Source organism: Python bivittatus, unplaced genomic scaffold (genome assembly GCF_059951505.1).
Source record: "Python bivittatus isolate LINGU-HERP-01145 unplaced genomic scaffold, Pbiv_v1 ctg000440_np1212, whole genome shotgun sequence".
NCBI classification, from domain to species: Eukaryota; Metazoa; Chordata; class Lepidosauria; order Squamata; family Pythonidae; genus Python; species Python bivittatus.
Genome location: NW_028277063.1, coordinates 5,065,965 through 5,087,006, shown reverse-complemented (window position 1 = coordinate 5,087,006; position 21,042 = coordinate 5,065,965). Strand labels below are relative to the sequence as shown.

Here is a 21,042-nt window from a genome sequence, read left to right as displayed (position 1 = left end):
AAAAGAGCATCTTGGACTTCATCCCACCAAACTGTGTTCAAGAATCCACCCACAGTGTAACCACTAGAATGAGTTTACTTGGGGCACATTTAGGGACCTATAGCCAGGAGGAATTCCAAATTCAGCCTTCCCGGAGAAAGGTCTTCTCCTCCTCCTCCTTTTTCCTTCCAGCAGGCATTCTCTTTAGAGGATGTACACCCAAATTTCTCCAACATATAAGAAAAAGATGCCAAGAGGGAAAGACCCGGGGGAGCAGCTTGAGTATGTGTTGGTGTGGTTCCTCAAGAGCACCTCTCACCCAGGGTTCCCTACCATTCTGTGAGTGCCATTGTATTCAAAGCCATTAGTAGGCTTGACCTGTATTATCTCTACCTCCTTGGCAGATCTAAAAGACAGATTTAAACTCACAAAGAGCTGTGACCTGGTGGAAAGAAGGGGTGTGTGTGTATGTATATGTATATGTATATATATAAAATCTGACAGCTCCATGGCAACATTTTGGAGCTGACACTCAGGTTGCCTCAGCAACCAAATAATTCAGCCATGCTCTGCTTCAGTCTTAATTTTTTTTTAGTGCCCAGCTTTCACAGAGTATAATTGGGAAGGGCTCTGGTATTGTGCCTCAAGGAATCCCCAGCTTCCCCCCCTACCCGCCATTCCCAGTTCAGTAGTGTGGGAGAATAGGATTGTTGGGGGGAAAGTAGCAGACAAACTGTTTTGTACATCAACAATTTGGGTTCATTGATAACAGGAAAAACATGTTTTTGTGTGCAACCTGGTAAAGTAAGATATTCATACTTCAGTTCTCATGATTCAAAGGTTACTTAATGTGTTTGATTAAATTTTGAATCTTGGCTTTGCCTTAATCAGCATGTATGCCAACAATTTTTTAAAGGCGGTCATGTTTACTTAATTAATTTATGAAACTATTTCATGAGGCTAAAAGGGAGGCTCTGAATCACTGAGAAGTTTCTTATTTCAATAGTTCATCATGTCAGAGAAAATAATTTACAAATACTGTAGGTAACAGGGTTTGCTTTAAAATAAGCAGTACCCAACTTTATCATATTCAGGCTTTTTCTAAGAAAAGACTTCTATCTAGTTATCTAATTTTAGTCCCAGAAGCACTCATGTATAATTTTATGTAGATAAAATTAATTGTTCAAAATGCACATGATCAGTTAACTGCTATGAATGCTTACTCAGAAGCCCACCTACTTTTGAGGTAAACTCGTGCTTACTTTCTACTAAGCCACAGTGTAGTTTGATTGGTTTGATTTAGAATTTTGTGTAAACCCAAGTATTGTGTTTTCAGAATCATGGGTTATAGTTTATACTTCTGCATTGTGTGATTCTCGTCCTTGTAGTTTCAAAAACATGGTTGATGGCTTTAAACCTTTGCTGACCACACTCAACTGTGCTTTATTTGACAAACCTTGGTTAAAGGAACCATGAATGATGTTTCAAATGATGAGCCAATATCTTTGGATTTCATCTCCGGATTTCTCCTTTGAAAATGACAACATTAAATAGCAGTGGTGGAAAGTCTCAATGTGAGCTGGAACAGTAAGAATTAGACAAAATTGACAATTTGCAGAACAGTGACTTTAGGCGTGTATACTGTAAATCCTGTACAGTCTTGGATTTTTACTTTGGAAAATTTACTCCATTTAAAACATGGAAGTTAAAGTTAAATTCAAGGGGAAAATGCCTCAATCTTTTTTTGGGGGGGGGGCAATTATTTTGAAACCTATAAGAGGTGGACATCTTCTTGCCTGGGTGAAAGCCAAGCCTCTCACACCCGGGAGACTTCATAGCCTTGCACAGTCAAGATGTTTTCGTACACTGCAGAATGTTCCATGATCACACTGTCATTCTTTGGAGGAGGCTGGATTCCATCCAGGAGGCATTGGTGCAGGAAGACATACTGATCCTGTGGAAATGGAGACAGGAGCAGGTGGGGGAATTGACAGCTGACATGGGCATAAACACTTTATTTGATTTGTCACACTGAAAAATCAGCAGGGGTCAGGGTTCATACTGGCTGATTCAGCACTGGGGGTGGGTCAATTTGTTGAAAAAAACGATGATGCAGAAATTGCATTGGAAAGTGTGGCTGTTTGTATAGCTATGCACGTAGCAAGCTCAGTTGGCGATGTACTTAAATGGGAAACTCAGAGTTGAGTCAAATGTACCACAATTCCTGCCAAAGCATAAACCCATCTGCCCAGCTTGGTGGCAGTGCCTAGCTGACTTTGCCTGATTTCAAAAAGCTAAGCAAGATCAGACCTGGAAGTAGTAATTGCTCCTGGAAGATCACCAGGAAAATGGTGTAGCTTAGTCTTGGAGGTCAGAACAAAAACAATTGGAAGAAGGCAGTGGGAAATCAACAGGGAATTTCAGGGCAGTAGGCTAGTCTATGAAGGTTGAAAAATTAATACTGCAAGAAGACAGTGGCAAACTGTTTCCTTACTGTTGCCAAGAAAACTAAATAGATGTATTGATGTAATCACCAGGAATAGAGCTCAACTCCAACTTTATCTTGTCACAGCAGGTGGAAGCACCAACTGACTGGCTTAGAAGCTAAACAGGGTTGGTCCTGGTTAATATTTAGATAGGAGATGACCAGGAAGTCCCAGGACTGTGGGCTTGATGGGGGATCCAAAAACACCTCATGGAAGAAGACAATAGCTGATCACTTCTGTACTGTTGCTAAGAAAACTAAATGGATGTGTTCAGGATGTCATCAGCAGTTGAGCTCTACCTGAAGGATCATCAGTCACTGCTGCATTAGCTGCTCATTTAGAGGACCTTAAAAGTAGGGGTAGAGAACTTTACAGAGCACCTCATGCTGAAGTTTAGTTGTTCGGCTTTGACTTAGCATATTATGTGCACCCAACTACAGTTGCTTGTAAAGCAGAGTTTATGGATCCATATAATATGTGGAATTAGCCAATTACAGCTTATTCAACAAACCAGAGAGAAGGAAACCATAACTCATGAGTGAGCCCAGCCAGTGTGTCCTATGGTGCAAGTCTCTTAATAACTGCATTCCTGTTGTCTCTAGAGAATTAGAGACTATGACTTTTATGACAGATGTTCTGAGTCTGATCCCTTCACATATGGACACTATGGCAGTGCTGCCTGGGGAGGATGAAAATTGTAGTCAAACACATCTGGGGACTAGACTTAAAGAAGGCTGCAATTCTAACAGCAAGCAAAACGTAATCTGTATATGTGTGTGTGCACGCACGTGTGCATGCTGACAAAAGTAGGAGCAACACAAAAATACAGCAAACCAAGCCCAGGCAACATTGCTTGAAAGGTAGGAGATTATAAAAATGCCCTTACTTGGTGTTGAAATAACTGCAAAGTAAGTGCCAGCTGAGTCAGTCAATTAAGAGTATCCTTAACCCAACAAGTGGCACCTTCAGAACTAAGTATTCTCCAAAATGCATGTACTTCATCTCCCAGAATTCTTAGCAAGGGCAATGCTGGCTAAAGGAATTCTGGGGAGTCAAATTTCACATCAGAAGGGCATCCAGGTTGGAGGAGGTTCCAGTGTCTTTTGTTGGGGAGCAACTGCCAGACAGGGCTATTGCTCTTAAATCCTTCTTATTGGATCTCAGAGATACCTGCCAGTTGTACAACATGAGAAGAGATATTGATCAGATCCAGGAGAGCTCTTAAAATGGGCTTTGGAGCACATACCCCCATGTACCCCGCCTGGCAGATTCTCTAAAGTTTTAAGAGGAGATTCTTGCCTGTGGATCAGACCTGCTTCTACATAGAACTGTTTTTCATTCTCTCACCTCATTCTGGATCATGAGTGGACGGTTCATTCTCAGCTTCTCCACAAATGAAAAGACACCAATCTCTCCCTGGTCCTGGGCTTGGCACAGTAGTGAGTCTAGAGAAATAAATGTCCCTGTCCGGCCCACACCAGCACTGGAGAGGTGGAAGAATGAAAGAAGAGGCAGTCAGACACGGACAACCACCTGTGTCCTAGCTGGGTGTGGAGACTAAGCATGCAAGAACTGCTACAGAAGCATGCAAGAACTGCTACATAAGCAAGGAGGGCTGAAATAATCCTGAGAAGCAGGATAGTATTTGAAAGGGACCCAGGCTGGCTTCTCCCTGATTCACTGGAGTATAAGAAGGAAGCAAAGTAAAGCACAGTCAGGCTTGCAAGATTCTGTTATTAGAGCCTACCTCAATAAAGTATAGCTCTAGTTTTCTGTGGAACTGATTTTCTAACCTGGTCTACCTAATGGGGCTGTCACCATGGGAGATATGCCTGATTATTATTCAGCCTGGGGCCCTCTAGATGTCTTGAACTTCAACACCTATCATCTCCAGCCAGCATGACCCATGACCTCCTTGGTGTCTGTGGTTTGGGGCACTGCATGATCTGGCCATGATGTGTAGTGATAATGTCTAGCACGACGGACTTCAGACATGCTCATCTGTTGAGAAACACATAATTCAGATATTCCCAACACCAAGACACAAATTTGGGGGCATATAATTTGTTCTGTACTTGGGAATACTTGATATTCGCCCATGCCTGGGTGAATTTATTGGAAGGGGAAGGGAGATTAAAGACAAGAAGTGCTTCAGTTGAGAAGATCCTGCTCAACATTGCCAGCTGGTTCAGAAGGTGGGGACACTCCGAGCAGACCCATTGAAGATCTCAGTAGTGAGTGTCCCATCTCCCCTTGATTCTTTCTTGTCCCAGGCCTTTCCATTCCCATTTGATGTACCTGCAGTGAACCAGAACTGGCCCATTATCCTTCATTTTATCTAAGTGCTCCCTGACAAGATCTCGAAAATGAAGAATGGTGTCTGTGGTTTGGGGCACTCCATGATCTGGCCATGATGTGTAGTGATAATGTCTAGCACGACGGACTTCAGACATGCTCATCTGTTGAGAAACACATAATTCAGATATTCCCAACACCAAGACACAAATTTGGGGGCATATAATTTGGTCTGTACTTGGGGATACCATGCCTACTTCCCCTTCTTTTCCCCTGTATCCCTTTTTGAGTCCCTTAGAGTGTACTTGCTATTAAAGGGAATGATGCATTTTTCCTTGTGATGGCTATGTGGAAGTCACTTTAAAAGTGATTGATCCATGTAGCAGCTGTTATTGTATTTTAAGCTCAGAAGGAGAAGGTAACCTCAATTCTCAATTGCTCACCCGCTTGATACTAAAGTCCCGGATGGTCCAATCAGGGAAAATGGTTTCTGTGATAACAGATACAGTAATATCATCATAGGTGCAGGGTGTGTAGTCCAAGGGCCAGTAGCGTTCACATTTCACCTGGCCAACAGAAAATTTGGAATACAGGACATTTAATAGAATTTGTAGCGCTGGGATCAAGTGGTACAGTTATTAGATGTCTCTCAAGTTTTGATTGTGCAATAACAAGTCAAAACCCTTTAAAACCCAGCATTACAGCACCTGCTGTTCAAGGGCATCCTTGATGCTGAAACAAAGGACCATTCTCACCCGTCCATTCTCAATGCAGTTGGTGAGCATGACTATGGTTGTGATGTGCTGCTCCCATATCATGCGCCAGAAGTCATAGAGTGTGGCAAGCAATGGACCTTGGGCTGCGATGAACTCCTTTTCCTTCCTGTAACCCTTGGGGAGAGAGAGATGTGTTATATAAATATATATGTACATATTTGCAAAAATGTTTGTTCATTTTTAAAATTATTTTTAGCCTTTCTGAAACTGTTGTGTATTATGCTCAAGGTCACCTTGTACAAAACAAAGCAGCGCCCGAGAATCAGGAGATGTCAACTGCACAACTGTTTTAGAAAGGCACAGTGATGCCTCCTTATGGTCCTGCACTTGGATTGAAATCTCATTACTTCCCATTAAGTAATTAAGAGTACATAGGCTTCCAGACTAATAGATCCCAAAGAGTAGAACACAATTTAGAGACGGCCATCTACAGAAGCTTGCCTGTCTAAAAGCAAGCAGTTCAGTGTGAGGTGCTCATTTACAATTACTGCCCTGCAGTAAGATGGGCAAAGTGGTCTTTGTTAAGTGAAGATGAAAGGTTTGGGGGAAAAAAATAGAGCCCGAATTACATTACAAATCCAAGGCCAAGCATATATTGCATCAAACTGAAATAACAAATCCAGTTAGCGGCATCAATGATGGAGGAGTGCACAAAAGTGGGGAGAGGCATCTATTTTCAGGCGGAGGACCATACTTGGTCCTTGGGCAGCCAGGCTGCACTCCAAAAGATAGGTGCATCAAGAAATAACTGGATCCAGGACATCTACATTTGTTATCATCAGCATTATATGATCAATTATAGTTAATGTGATTATGGTCCATGTATCTAATATTTTCCCTTTCTGTCACACTAAAAATGGCAATTACTAGCAACTACGAAAGGCTTCTGGGTATAACATCCAATACCAGGGTTCTACATTGTGCATCTTTGCATTTAGGGTTGATTTTGAGTGCTTTGAATGTGTTCCAGCAGGAGTAACTCAGGACTCCAAGCTGGCTTCAATCTACTTCTTCAGCACACTTAGCCAACATTAACATCTCATCCCAAAAAGGCAATAGTGAAGACATACAGGCATGTAGCTGGCATTGATGTAATCTGAGTTGGGATCTTCTTGCTTGAGGGTGAGTTGGACTCGTGCGTTGTCATCTGTAGAGAAGGAACCAAAAATGGCACTTGGGAGAGCAAATGAATAGCATGGAAGATAAGAAACACATCAGATCTCAATCTTCCTGGTTGAAATCCAGCACTGTCTCCATTATATTACACTGGCCTAGAATTCTAGATAAGGATCAATGACTCTCAAGCACTAATGTAGAGCATTAAAATCGCCTCTGTGGAATGGTGACTGCTGAGTTGCACCAAAAACAATTAGACCTGAATCAGATGTCCACAGTGAGATGTTCAAAATTCAAGCAGGCTTTTTTAGATTAAGTATAATAGGGGTGAATTTCAAGAAAGAAAAGACAGGGAAAGCTTGCCAAACACAGCTTTTGGAATTCTTTCCAATTCCTTTACCACCACTGGCTGTAAGAGGCACCTGTATTTTCTTATGTGTAATAAAACAACATGCCATCTATGTGTGTATGTGTCAGAGATGTCTACAGGATGGGGGAAGGGGGTCAAAACTATCAGGACGGTGGGAATGGCTTTGATCACACAGCCACCATCTTGACTTTTTGATCCTTTTGCCTCTGGAGTATGTTGTGTTTCTGCCTTCTCCCCATGTTGTATGTGTGTGTTTGTGTATTTGTGTAGTATATCAGTGCACAGGGAAGCACAGGGCAGATTGCATACGTCCCATTCTGGGTCCTCTGAACAGGAGGGAGGAGGGCTTAGAATGGAACCATTCATTCATTCATTCATTCATTCATTCATTCATTCATTCATTCATTCATTCATTCGATTTGATGCCACCTGACTTCAAATTACTCTGAGCAGCTCACAATTCACAGTTCAAGATGTTGCCCACTGTATCTCCCACAGCAATGCTTTGAGGGCATTCCCCCCCCCCGCCCTCCCCCCAGCCCTTGGCCTCCTCTAGCCCATTTTTAAACTCAATCCTACTTTTGCTGACTTCATCCTTCAGCCCAGATTGGGTCTTATTCTGTTCATTTTCCTGCAGATGGACAGATAGAGCCACTTCCAATGGGTTCATTCCGATGGGTTGGAAAGAATAAAATAATAAAAAGGGTCGTGAGGTAAAGGAATGGAACTTACATGGCAGAACGTTGCTATAGCGATTCTTAGCTTGATTTTCATGCCGCTGGGCTACACTCTGGAGCTGATCTCTCCCTGTGTCCTGTAGTTGCTATTATGTAGGTAAGGCAAGAAGAAACATTGACTCATTTAAGCAGGGCATGGAGTGCTTAAAAAATAAAACAAAAAGCAAATTGGGAAAACGAGCTGTCGAGCAAGAGTGTTACAATGTTGGAAATCATCTTCCTTTCCATGCCTTTGCTATTTATTCTCCCCAACTTTTTTCCAACGTGCGTGCTTTGAATAAGTCCCACCAAGTCCATTGAGACTTTATGCCAACAGGATGAGGATAGACATCTCCCCTACCAGTCGCTCTGCGGTTGTGTTAGGCTACAAATCTCATCATCCTCAGCCATCATGTCTTGGGATTGACACTCACACCAATTGTTGAAGATGCAGAGATTTATTAAAAATCCAAGAGTTCCAAGGGCAAAAGAGTTTTTTTTTAAACCATCCACAGCAGCTCCTTTTCTTCACATCCTATGTCAAAGTAGTTGTCTTCTCCATGTTTTTTGTCCGCTGAAGTCAATGATTCCATACATGAGAGTTGGTGGAGAAACACAAAATACTGAAACTTGATTTCCTTGAATGAAATTCTGAACCATGCTTTGATTGGACCCACTTCAGGTGTGGAACTGGACAATTCCATTCCTCTTGTTTCCATTGTTTCAATTCTCTTCCCAATTCCATTGTTTCCATCCCCCCCAGTGCCCCACCCCAAAAGGGCCTTATGGATCTTATAACCTGTTTAGTGAAGCTAGACTGGTACTCTTAATTAACATCTGGGAATCCATCATTCATACCAAGCAAAGTTTTGCCTGGTGGCTTTCAAGCTCCAGATAAACCATGCATTTCAGCAGATATGGGGAAAAGGTTATACAAGAATTCAACACAATACTGTGGATTCTGAGGACCGCTGAGCTGTGATGCTGTTGCCACATCTTCCCCATGGCACCCACAAGATGAGTGGGCCTAAACTGCCAGAAATCCCAGTAAACATAGCCATTGCTGAGAATTGTGGAAGTCCTTAAATTTGAAGGGTGCTGGGGAAAATGTATAGTTATAGTCTTTACAGTGAGATGGCAAATGGGCATTTTCTCCTGGGTGGGTGAGAAAATCTGTTGCTTAGTGTTTGTTTATTTAAAATGTGCCTCTCTGAAGTTTCCTAGAGCCAATTTTTTTTAAAAAATCAGCTATTATGTCAGAATTTTTAACAGCTGTCAAAAAATGAAAAATGATTCCTTTCCAAACATAATTCTCACAGAGTTCTCTTTAGCAAGATTTATTGAGTTGAATAGGATGGGGTTACCAAAATTCCAGCAATTGGAATTGCTGATAATGGGGACATTTACAATGGGTTGCTTATATTACAAACTCCTGAGTCTTTATCGGTTTGGAAACTAACTCTTATACATCAGCAAGAAAAGAGATGGCTAACAAATGGAAGAAAACTGAGGATACATTAATATAAAAAGCTGAATATTATATGAGGTATTTGAAATGTGGGATACTCATTTTTAACACGCATATTTAATAAGGTATCAAGTGAGAAAGGATCAATAAGTTTAAAGCTTACTATGAAAATTGGTGTTTACTTGTTCATTTCTGCAAAGCATGCCTCATATCCAATTGAACCAACTGGAAATTCAAGCTTTGCAGAAATAAAGTTGAAAATCACAATAATTTCTAAGAACAGTGGAGTGTGGTGGTTGCAAGTTAATTTAAGAAGTATCAACAGCTCAGGTGCTAACACTTGATTTGCCTACTCTATATGCATAACTGATGTTTGTGCTGTTTGGAACAATGTATTTATAGATATTTCACAAAGATGTGAAGGCAAACAAGAAATATCTGTAAGCCACCCCTCCCTCCAAGGAAAACAGATTCCATGTCTAATCAAGGAATGCTCCCAACAGGGAAAATATAAGACAAAACTTCTATGTCATATACTAGATCATATTGTGCTAGCTCTTCTCATCTTGGCCCCTCTTAGCATTTCTCAGGACTAGAGATTCCCAAAATCCATAGTCATTCTTCTTGGGAATTCTAGGAGTTGCAGACCTTATCCTCTTGGGGAATGCCAGGTTAATAGTGTGCCAGTCAGCAATTTTTTTGCCATTGCCTTAAGGGGAAACATAGAAAACTAAATCTATTATTCCGTGACCTGACGTATGGAACAATGAAGGACAAGCTTTGACCTTCTTCTGTAGGACATCATTGTGGGTATTTGAAGAAAGTTGTCAGAGGCCCTGTTCCAGTTTCTGTGATTCCTTCTTAAAGCGTGGAGCCCAGAACTGGGCACAATATGCAAAGTGGAGTCTAACCCATGCAGAATATACTGGAACATACAATCCTCTTGATACAGAGATCTTGCACATTCATGCAGAATAAAACAATGATAATCTGAGATGGAAAAAGGAGGGACCACCCTTCGGGCAACATTTTCACTGAAGGGAGAACTATCACCATGACATGACATTCTCTTTTTCTTTCCTTATAGAATATGCAAAATGTCAGGGCAAGAAGTAAAATACACAAAGTTAAAAAGAAAAAGAGCAAATGGCAGGGGAAAAAAATCTCTAAAGGTAAACATCACTGATTCAATGTCAGTGCACTTTATTTTTCTGATGTTTTGCAATAACAAACTCGGCAGCTAGCAACAGGAACTGAATCAATTTCTTATCTTGCATCCATTTATATGCATTAGGAAACATGGACAGCAGCATTCATTGTGGAAATCTGTTGGATGGTTTCCCATTTTCTCCAAAAATATTTGGCCAAAAGGAATGCCTAATCCATTGAAACTCCTGTGGACATTCATAAAGATTACCCATAGTACAAGGAGAAGGCTCAGTGGGGCAAAATCCTTGTTTCCCAGAATGCTTTGTCTTGGGACAAACCAACAGCCCATTAGCCTCTGACTGTCAGTGTTGGGTATACTGGCTTTTTGGGAGCTGCGGGCAGAGATGTTTTTGAGCTCTGCCTAGAGAAAGGGGATTTGATGATGGATTCTTCTCTATGTAAATCATGTGTTTCTCTACTGAACTATGAACCGTGCCCCCAACTTCATACCTGGTATTCCATGGCAAAGCCAAAGGCACTATCTGACAGCTGCTCATAGTAGTAACGTGGGAAAGCTGACACCGGCATTGCACCAAGGACTCTGTAGAAGTTAAAAAATAGAGAAATTGGGTCATTTCAATACCAAAGGGTGCATGCAGGTCAGGGGAAGTTATTCCAAGTATTCTGATGTGAATCCTTCAAGGTAGACCAGGCTAGGAAACCAATGACATGTAGGATGATACTACTTTTATTGTGAAGCTATAGTAACAGAATCTTGCAAGTCTGAATGTGCTTCCCCTCTCCCTCTCTTCTTTTATCTTCACGTGAACTAAGAAGGGGCTTGTCTGAGACATTTTCTCAAGTTTTTTTTCTTGGCCCAGGCTCAAGCCCCTCTTATCTGACTATTGCCTTGGTAGTGGCTCTTCTTCCTGTCTTTCAAGGCTATTCCCTCTTTCCTCTACATCTGGTCTACAGTACATCTCTCTCTCTCTCCCTTCCACTTCTAATCCTAGGGAGTGTTTGCCTTCAACACTGCTTGGCCTTAAACAAGATAATATAATGATTCTCTTCTAAAATCTTAAAATTTATTCTCACCCAGGCAATCCCACATCTGGTTTCTGCTCCTCCGAGGCATCTGTCCTTCTGAAAGCAAGGCAGGAAAATTGGAAGTGACACTTGGGCAGCATCTGTTGGTGCTCCCATCCTCATCCGTACAGGGAATGCCAAACAGGACACTGCTGAACTGAAGCTAGCAATGCCAAGACCCATTTCCAGGAACTCCAGAACTGAGCTGTTCATTAGCAGTGTGGTGTGACCTGTGCATTACTCAAACCTCCAAGATACCCATCTGATATCTATAACAACAGGCAGATACTTCATGCAGAGGCTACGTTAAGGCAGCCTTTCTCTAATCTAGGGCCCTGCAGATATGTTGGATCAATTCTCATAATATTCCGCCAGTCCTTGCTGTGGACAAAAGTCTAGTGCAAAGGATGCTTGCAATCTCAAACATGCTTACCTTGGTCTCCTGAAATAAAAGAGCAGGAAGCAAAGGATGACCAACAGAAGCAGCACCGCAGAGAGGGATCCAAGGAGAGCCACTGAACACAGAAAGAAAACATAGGATCTTTGGACAAACAGTTGGAGCCAAAAATGTGGGAAATGACTGGTACCCTCCAGATGGAATGGGCTTCTCCAGAAACAATTACTTCATTTAGTGTGGCCAAACTGCATGGTTAACATATAACTTGCATTGAGATATCCACTGAGACGTTCTTGGAGATCTCACCTGTAATATCGATGGAACACTCCACGGTGTCCGAGACTGCATATTGATTGTACCAAAAAGTTTTTATTTTAATTTGATAGATTTTGGCAGGTTTAAGCTCTTGAATCACCACTGATTCACTGCAATTCGGCTCATTTTTCCAGGCCTGATCTGACACGAGGACTACAAATGCACTGACAGCACTCGCTGGGCACGTCCAGGATAATTTCAAACTCCGGCCATCTTGCAAAGGGAGGCATTTCAAATCGGTTACACGTTCTGGTTCTGTACAAGCAGGAAAGAAAGAGGGTTAGGCAGGCTCCTTCTCACAACCCCACCAGCTCATTCTTTAGTCTACAGGGCTGTTCCCACCAGGCAAAATGAAGCAGCTACATTGAGTGGCAGATTAGGAAAATTGCCAAATAGGAGCCAAGCTCCCACCAGCTGCTGTTTTGATTAGAGCTACCACACTGGGGTTGCCATCCAGTAGTCCATATGACTACTAGATGGCAGTTAATGTGTCTCTGCTGCCAACGGGTGGGCATCTGGAGTTTCCAGCCAAGATCTGGTAGCCCTCCTCTTGATCAACCATATCAACCATGTGTTCTTGGGCTGCTCCTGGGTGTCCACTTCCCTTAAACATCTCTGCCCATTCTCCTGCTATATGCAAAGACCTAGCTCTCTGGGGAAGGCCATAATGCTGGGAAAGGCAGAAAGAAAGAGAAGAAGAGGACGACCAGCAGCAAGGTGGATGGGCTCAGTTATAGTGATGATGGATGTACCATTGGAAGACCTGAAAGACCAGGTTAGGGACAGATCGTCATGGCGAAAATCTATCTATGTCAGTGTTGTCCAAACCTGGCCACTTTAAGATGAGTGGACTTCAACTCCCAGAATTCCCCAGCCAGCCATGGAGTTAAAGTCCACTCATCTTAAAGTGGCCAAGTTTGGACAACACTGATCTATGTGGTCACTAGGAGTCAAAAACAACTTGATGGCACATAATAAATCATTCATAGGGATGCAGGGAGGCCAGATAGCCCTCCAAATCTTTTTCTCCCTTCTAACCCAATGTTGCTTCCTATTCTACATGCAGCTTTCTATAGGTTGGTACCTATCAAGTGTGCATTAAGGTTAATGGGCAGTTCAGGCAAAGGGTGAAGCCATTGCCCCCCTCCAGTTACATCCTGAGAATACTGAATTCAACAGCCAGCAGAAAATCTGGCTACGTTTATGCAGAATGGCAGGATATACACAGCCCGGACAGTGGGCTTCCCCTATTCAGGGAGGGGTTGCCATCGCTCAGCGGTTGAGCACATGTTTTGCATGCAGAAAGTTCCTGGTTCAGTTTCCTGGCATTTAGTTTTTCTCCCAAATCTTGCTCTTTACTGAACTTCACTGGCAGGGTAGGGGTGGTGGGGCTGGCTCTACTATCAGGCAAAGTGAAGAAAGATCTCAGGAAGTAGGTGCAAAGAAGCCGCAGTGACAGAAGAGAGACCTGCATGCATTACGTCCCTTGCACACCCACAGAGGACAACTGTGCTAAGTTGGAATTCAATCAGCAATCTAGTTGCTTATGTTTGGGGAACCACTATTGTCCTCTTATCTTTTTAGCTCCAGGTTTGAGGCCAGACATTGGCCTCAATTTCCTCCTTGAATCTATTATTCTTTGATAAAGGACGGTTTCTACCCTTCTCTAGCTCCTCTGTTCTCAGTAATCTGAGGATTAACTGCAGGTGGCAGTTGTGGCTAGGAGGGCCTTCGCACAACTTTGTGTTGTGTGCCAATTGCGCCCTTTCCTGGATCAGGAAGCTCTGCTCACAGTCACTCATGCCCTGGTCACCTCCAGATTGGACTACTGTAATGCGCTCTACATGGGGCTGTCCTTGAAGAGTATCTGGAAGCTTCAACTGGTGCAGAATGCAGCAGCGCGGGCAGTTATGTGTGCTCCTAGAAGAGCACACGTTACACCTCTGCTTCGTGAGCTGCATTGGCTGCCAATATGCTTCCGGGTCCAATTCAAGGTGCTGGTGTTGACCTTTAAAGCCCTTCATGGCATGGGGCCGGGTTATCTGAGGGACCGCCTCTCCCCTATCTCATCAGCCTGTCCCATTAGATCCAGCAGAGAAGGCATGCTACACGTTCCATCAGCCTGGGACTTGCATTTGGTGGGTCCCAGGAGGTGGGCCTTCTCTGCCGTGGCTCCCTCCTTGTGGAACATTCTCCCCCCTGAAGTGAGGCTCACCCCTTCTCTGCTGTCGTTTAGGAAGTCCCTCAAGACCTGGTTGTGTCATCAGGCCTGGGGGTCTTTGGGAACCGGAGACATTCTTAGATGGCTCCACTGTAATTGATGTTCTGCTCTCTCCGTGGGGTTTGTGTATTTTAAAATTGCTTTTTAAATTTTTTTTTTAATTTTGGGATAATGTTTTTATTCTAATAGTAACTTTTTATCTTTTTATAATACCTGTTTTTATTCACTTGTTATTTTATTTTAATCGTCGTACGCTGCCCAGAGTCCCTTTGTGAGATGGGCAGCTACATAAACGTGGAGTATAAATAAATAAATTAAGTACTTGTGGCCCCGTGCTGCTGAAAGGCAACACTGTCTCTGGACAGGGAATCCTTCCTAACTGCGCTGAAGACAGTGAAGGTGTAATTGGTGCTGGGAGTGAGATTGTGGAGGACAGCTTGGTCCGAAGAATTGGGGTATGTTTCATTTCCTCTGGCTTCGTTTGGCGCACTCCACTGCAGTTGGATGGCACTGAATGGCGAGCTTGGGTTCACCCAGGCAAAATGAGCCACGGTTTGATTGATCATCTGGATGCGGAAATCGGTCGGGGGCAGTGGGGCTGAAAGAGAGAGGCAGAGGGTTAGGAGAGCAACCCAAGAAAGCAATAAAATAAAATAAAAAATAAAATAAAATATAAAAGGCAGAGCTCTCTTTTAAACCCGCCTTTGGTTTCCTGCCTTCTTTATGCATGAGACCGCTCCCATCCTTCCCAACCACTGGCTGTACAGGCTGGGGATGATGGCAGTTGTAGTCTGACACAATGGGCAGCCACCGGGTGGGAGAAGGCCTGTTGGTATGAAGAACTTGGAACCAGAAGTAAATCTGCACTGGAACGCTGGGAAGACTCCAGTATTCACTCATTTACTGCACTGACATCGTGCCTATTTTGTACAGTGTTTGATCATCACAACAACCCTGGGAGGTGGGGGGGCAGTAACTGGGAGAGTTGCCAGTATCCAAGGTGTCTCAGAATGATTTGTGGCCAAGCGGGGATTAAAAAGCTGGCTCCCCTCAGTGTTGGGATGACAAACGAGGTTCCCGAACCCTCTTCAGAGTTGCACTCACCTGTTAGAGTCTGATGCTCAGCAGGTTTGCTCAAAATCCCACTGATATTCGAGTTCACCTGCACCAGGTACAGAACTCCTGGCTTCAACCTGCGGATGGTGTAACTGGAGGTCGGAATGGAGTCGCTGCCCACTTGAGTCCCGTTTTCTCTCCACCAACTTATTCTATACAAATAGTCAGTTGCATTAGGGTCTTTTGGAGGATTCCAGGCGATGGAAAGACTGTGAGGGCTGTAACTTTCCACTCTTACATTCACAGGGCTGTTGGGAGCTGGGGGAAGAGCAGAGTTCTTTAACCTGGTGCCCCAGTGGCAGGAAGCCAAATACCCTTACGACTCATAAAAGATTCAGGCTCATCCAAGTCCCTGGTTTAAAAATCCTTTTGACAAACTCAAAGGCTAAAGCTGACGTCAGACAAATTCAAGACAGAGAAAATAACTCAGCCTAGACCTGGAATATCTCTATCCTGTTCTTTGAACATGGGCAGGAATTGGAACAGAGTTACTGCAATCAGCAGGGCTGCTACAGATGTCTCTTATGCCAAGGCAACCACCAAGGTTCCAGTATCTGGGTAGGATCCACCAGAGCCTGCCTCTGATATTTTGCTTCTGGCCTAGAGCTTTAAGCATCAACTCAGTGGCCATTATTAATTTATCTTCTTGTTACATAAAGCCCTGATGAGAAATTAAATCGGTAGCTAAATCCACTACAGGTAGTCCTCAACAACCACAAATGGGACTGGCAACTCCATCTCTAAGTGAAGTGGTCACTAAGTGGGAAATCACATGCCCATGATGGGCTCATGACCTCACTCCCGTCACAGTCATTAAGCAAAGCACCTGTGGTCATTAAGTGAGACATCACGTGACTGTGACTTGTGATTTTACTGCCAGCTTCTCCATTGACTCTGCTTGTTGGAAGTGTGCAAATGGTGATCATGTGACCACAGAACACTGCGACAGTCATAAGTTCAAGAACTGGTTATAAAATTACTTTTCCAGTGCTGTTGTAACTTTGAACAGTCGCTAAACAGGGCAGTTGTTTAGTGAGGACTACCTGTGACAGCCCACAAGGCCCTTTATCTTATTTTCTGAATACTAAGCCATCACCTTCTTCACCTCCCCCAGCACTAAATCCATTCTACCTGTGATGGCATCTATGATCACTGCATCACCACAAACATTGCTCTTGGTGATGGCCCTGACTTCAATTCTGTACTTTGTTCCTCCTTCCAGTCCTTCTGCAAGAAATTGGTTTTCACTGGCAATGGTGCAGTTGATCAAGCAGACCCAATAGGTGTAGGTGTGTCTTTGAGGGTCTCTGGGTGGCTTCCATCCAATCTGCAGGGAATCCACTGTGCGATTCTCTGTTGTGAGGTTCAGGACCAGTGAAGGCTCTGAGACAAAAAGAACAAGGCATTTCTCACAGCTTTCTGTACTGAGCAGCTCAGCCAACCCTTGTTCATTCAATATCACAGCTGGGAACTACAACAAAAGGGTGCAACATGGAATGTGCTGGTTCAGAACAGCAGCCAGCCATGCTGATTTCCAGGATATATAAATTGAAATAATAAATAAATAAGCAAGCAAGCTGTTCTACTTCCCTCCCCTCTCATTCCTTCTGCTTTTATCTTTTCCCTGAACAATCAGCTAAGTATTCCATGGCACAGAGCTCAAGGTTTATTATGCTATTAGCCATCCCAACTTAGATTTCTTGTTTAAAAATAAACACTTTGAATTGTTTGGATTGTTTGTTTTGCCAACCTTGGACTTCCCCTAAGTCTCCTCATCCATTGCTCTTGAGCATGGTGGCACCATTCTGCCGACTTAAGGATGGACATTCAGAAAACCAAGCTGGGTATTAGAATACAGCATTGGTCCCCAATCTGGAACATTGATTTATTGTACAGGCCAGGGATGACAGAAATTTAGTAGGCTTCACTATCATGTTTACACTGGCTTCACTCTAGCTAGAACTTTTTATTTTACTTCCTTTGGTAGTGTCTGCCTAGTAGACTTGGAATTAATCCATCCATTCCCATATACGATTTGACAGCATGTAATGGAATGTGGGAATGACCTTGGGAGACAGTAGGAAGAGCTGCAGACTAGACAATGGTCAGATAAGCAACTTAGTCCACAGAAGCAATGGGGACATGGCAAATGTCTCAGACCCTCCCTGGTTTCTTGGACTGTAAAGGTGACGGGGGAGAGATGTACTTTCAGACTTGCAGGATTCTGTTAATGTAACCTTACAGTAAAATTAGAGCTAGTACTTCTGGATATGCTTCTTGTCTGGACTACCTCACAGGGCTGACATCAATCTTGCAAATCTGAAAGTACATCTCTCCCTTCTGAGATGTTTGCCACATCCCTGTTGCTTCTGTGGGCTAAGCTGCCTCTTATCTGGCTGTTGCCTAGTCTGCAGCTTTTCCTTCTGTCTCCCAAGGTCATTCCCATATCATTACAGGATATTACTTTATTTAGAATGGTCCTCCATGTAATGAAGGAGGCCACCTTTTTTTTTTTTTATCAATTTCCATGCACAGTGTCATGCATATCATTTATGACTGTACAGAGGAGACAGGGAAAAATTCCAGCAGCATGGGAAGAAATCATCTGACCTCTTTTAATCAGTGCTATCCATTCAATCAGCATGTAGGCACTTGCACACAACTTTAGATATCACCCCCTCTTATCCTTTCAGCATTTTTGTACCACTACGCAAGTATCCGCACAGATTCCTTCTGTCATCCAATTGGCCAATGGGGAGATGCCAAAAATGACAGTTAACATCACTCTTTCCCTGTCTTCATTCTTCCCTCTTTGCCTGTGGCTTTTAAAACAAGACAAAATTGTGGCCACTGCAAAGGAAAAGTAGCAAAACGGCCCACCAGATAAGTGGAAAAGACAAGGGAGACTCGGGTAATGTCAAGGTGCCACAAAATGCCATGGCTAGAGGGAGGAAAGGGAAATCCCAAAAGCTGGGAGGTGAGATGAGGAGGGAATTCCTGCCACTGGCAAACTGCCCGCTGCACAGCTCCAAAGCAGATGGTGCAAAACCATCTTTGCAATGGTTCCTCTAGAGCAGGAGCTGAGATTCGGCTTCCCAAGATTCATGCAAATTCAACAGCATTATGGGGAAATGGGCTCAGCCCAGATCTCAGACTGACCCAGCACTTCAGTATGGAAAGAACCTTAGTTACACTGCACCAGAAAAAAGACATCTTGTTGTTATTGCTGCTGCCTGCAAGTAGTGATTGTGAGACTCACTAGTAGTCACGTTGATGGATGCCTCTTGGCTACAACTTCCATTCAAAACTCTATACACCATCATGTTATATTCCTGCCCAGGGGACAGCTTTGTGATGACAGAGCATGCATTTGTCCAGCTGCTTTTAGGGGTCACTGTAAAGTGGTCTCTGGAGGCTTCACGACAGCAGTTGATTACATCTTGCCAGTTAAGAGTTACAGAACAGTTGAGTCCCTCCAGTGAAATCAGACTCTTCATGGGATTCAGCTCTGTGCAGAAAATGAACCAACTGAATCAGAAATCAAGAGATGATGCCTTTCTCACTCCCCAGGAAAACGTCTTCAAATTCACCAGCTCTTCCCTCCTGGGTTGCAGCTTTGGGTTCTTCAAGCTGGTGCTCCAGGGAATCAGTGTATCTGAAGACATTTCCCTTTGTCCCACCAGGCTCCCCATCCTACCTGACTTCCTAATTTTAAAATCATCACCATCACCATCATCATCATCTTAGTTTCCAACACCACTTTTATTTCCATGAATTTATCTGGGTCATTCTTGTACAGGAAAATGATGGGAAGTTGCTCTGTTTGGAAATGTGCCCACTTTCCCAAAGACAAAGAGATGGGTGATTGTAAATGGGTTTCTATTTTGCTGGCATGTTCATAATGGCAGCCATTCATTGCATGAGCATGGTTTTCCCATGGGTGGCAGTCCCTTTGAGAATGTCTATGATATGCTCTCAAAGTTCAAAATGTGTCCCCTTTGAGCTAGTACAAGTCATTCAGAGGCGGTAGTTGAACAAACAGTGATAGCTAGGAAAAAAGGCTGGAGTGTCAAGAAGACCAGGAATTGCTAGAAAAGCCTAGCCAGGTGTCTAGTGATCTGACCCCAGACTCAAGTCTCATCTTTGGCTACCTACTGCTGATCACATCTGTGTTGACCCTTGGGATTTTGAGGAACTCTAAGAGAGGGCTGCTTTCTCTCCTTTGCCAACCCATTCACTCCCATACCAAATTGTCCAAAGCCTGTTCACAGAGGCGTCTACAGTATTGCACCTCCTTGTATCTTGGAACTGGAGGAACATCTCCAGGAGCCAAGGAGCCAAGGTGGGCTCCATTGCTTATGCAGCACATTGTTCTCTACTTGTGGCAGCTGGGTTTTCTCCAGCAGAGAACACAGATAGGACTGTATGGACTTTTGGCCTTACTTGTACACATGGAGATGGAGCAGTTAGGTAGGAAATCACAAATGTTAACCTCCAGCTCATCCCTTTGGCACCTCAAAGGTAGGTTTGTAGTGTTGAGGCAGTTTGGATCCCATTCTCTCATCTCCAATCTTTCCTGAATTAAAGGGCAGTAGAGGACAACAAATTTGCCTTTAACATGACCAGGATCTTTGCAGCAATCTGTGAGAGCAGAAGTGAAAGAGTTAGTCCCATTTAGCTACAGAGGAAGAAGCCCAAATCAACTTTCTGGTTCATGCTAAAAACAGTCCAAGAATGATTCAGACTGGGTCTTAGCTCTGAGTCCTATGGCAATCAAGGTCAAATGAATAGATAGAAAAAATGTCATCATGGATCAGTTGGAGGCCTAAGACACAGTCAAAGGCAAGAGAAGGGATCAGGTACTAGGTTGGGCAGACAATGAGCGGATCTGGGTTTACTGTTCTGGCAAGTTGTTAGGCTAAAGATACAATCTGAAGCACCAGATAGATAATACCATCCAGGGCTGTGTTGATTTTTCCATTGCATTATTGCAGCTAGATTGAAGAATTATAGTTCCATCTTGGGCTCTCCTGAGTTGGCTAGGCTCATCTAAGTTTTCAAGTGCTTTCCAGGAATTGCTGGAAAAGTCCAGATAGATTAATTGTGGTTTTCTTCCTTGCATGTTGTTCCTTGTCTTCCCTGTAACAGTGGAGAACATATGGTCTTGTGGGTCCTACTGAACTCCAGTTCCCAGCAAACCAGCCAACATGGCCAACAGTAAAGAATGCTGAGAATTGTAGCTCAACAACATCTAGAAGGTCTATGAGCAACGTAACATGTGGAGAAGGGAAAACAACAGATAATGAGGAAACAACCCAGAGAGGCCTTTTCCTACTATGACATGGAGTACTTCTACAACTCAGAGCAGGTATTACTCAGCCAACCAAACCAATAGTCAGACTCAGTCAAAAGCCTTACATGTTTCAAATGGCCTTTTCAGGACCACACTAAGCACAAGAGTAGAAATGTGTGGACACATCTCTGTTTCTTAAAGAAAAGAACAACACTGTGTGTGCATAGGGTGGGTTATAGACTGTGATTGCAGCAGCAGC

General features: G+C 43.4%; 1 protein-coding gene across 1 annotated transcript; it reads right to left on the bottom strand.

Annotated features, from left to right (window-relative positions):
* Positions 1-1,406: 1,406 nt before the first annotated feature.
* On the bottom strand, positions 1,407-18,134 carry PTPRH (protein tyrosine phosphatase receptor type H). The gene is made up of 15 exons (XM_088142394.1): positions 18,101-18,134; positions 16,622-16,873; positions 15,479-15,748; positions 14,697-14,972; positions 12,145-12,408; positions 11,875-11,956; positions 11,451-11,498; positions 10,866-10,956; positions 7,755-7,845; positions 6,607-6,683; positions 5,516-5,650; positions 5,204-5,326; positions 4,764-4,924; positions 3,813-3,948; positions 1,407-1,933 (listed from the first exon to the last, which is right to left on the bottom strand). Exons 1-15 carry the CDS (start codon positions 18,132-18,134, stop codon positions 1,796-1,798), a joined length of 2,178 nt encoding a protein of 725 aa, XP_087998520.1. The 3' UTR covers positions 1,407-1,795.
* Positions 18,135-21,042: the final 2,908 nt, after the last annotated feature.

Excerpts from the sequence above, each read along its gene's own strand:
- PTPRH (XM_088142394.1), bottom strand. The coding sequence starts at position 18,134 with ATGCTGATTGAATGGATAGCACTGATTAAAAGAG. Across the intron at positions 10,957-11,450 it reads CCAGATGTGGGATTGCCTGG|AGTCCTTGGTGCAATGCCGG; the intron begins GTGAGAATAAAT and ends TAACTTCTACAG. Across the intron at positions 7,846-10,865 it reads GCTTTGCCATGGAATACCAG|CAACTACAGGACACAGGGAG; the intron begins GTATGAAGTTGG and ends CCTACATAATAG.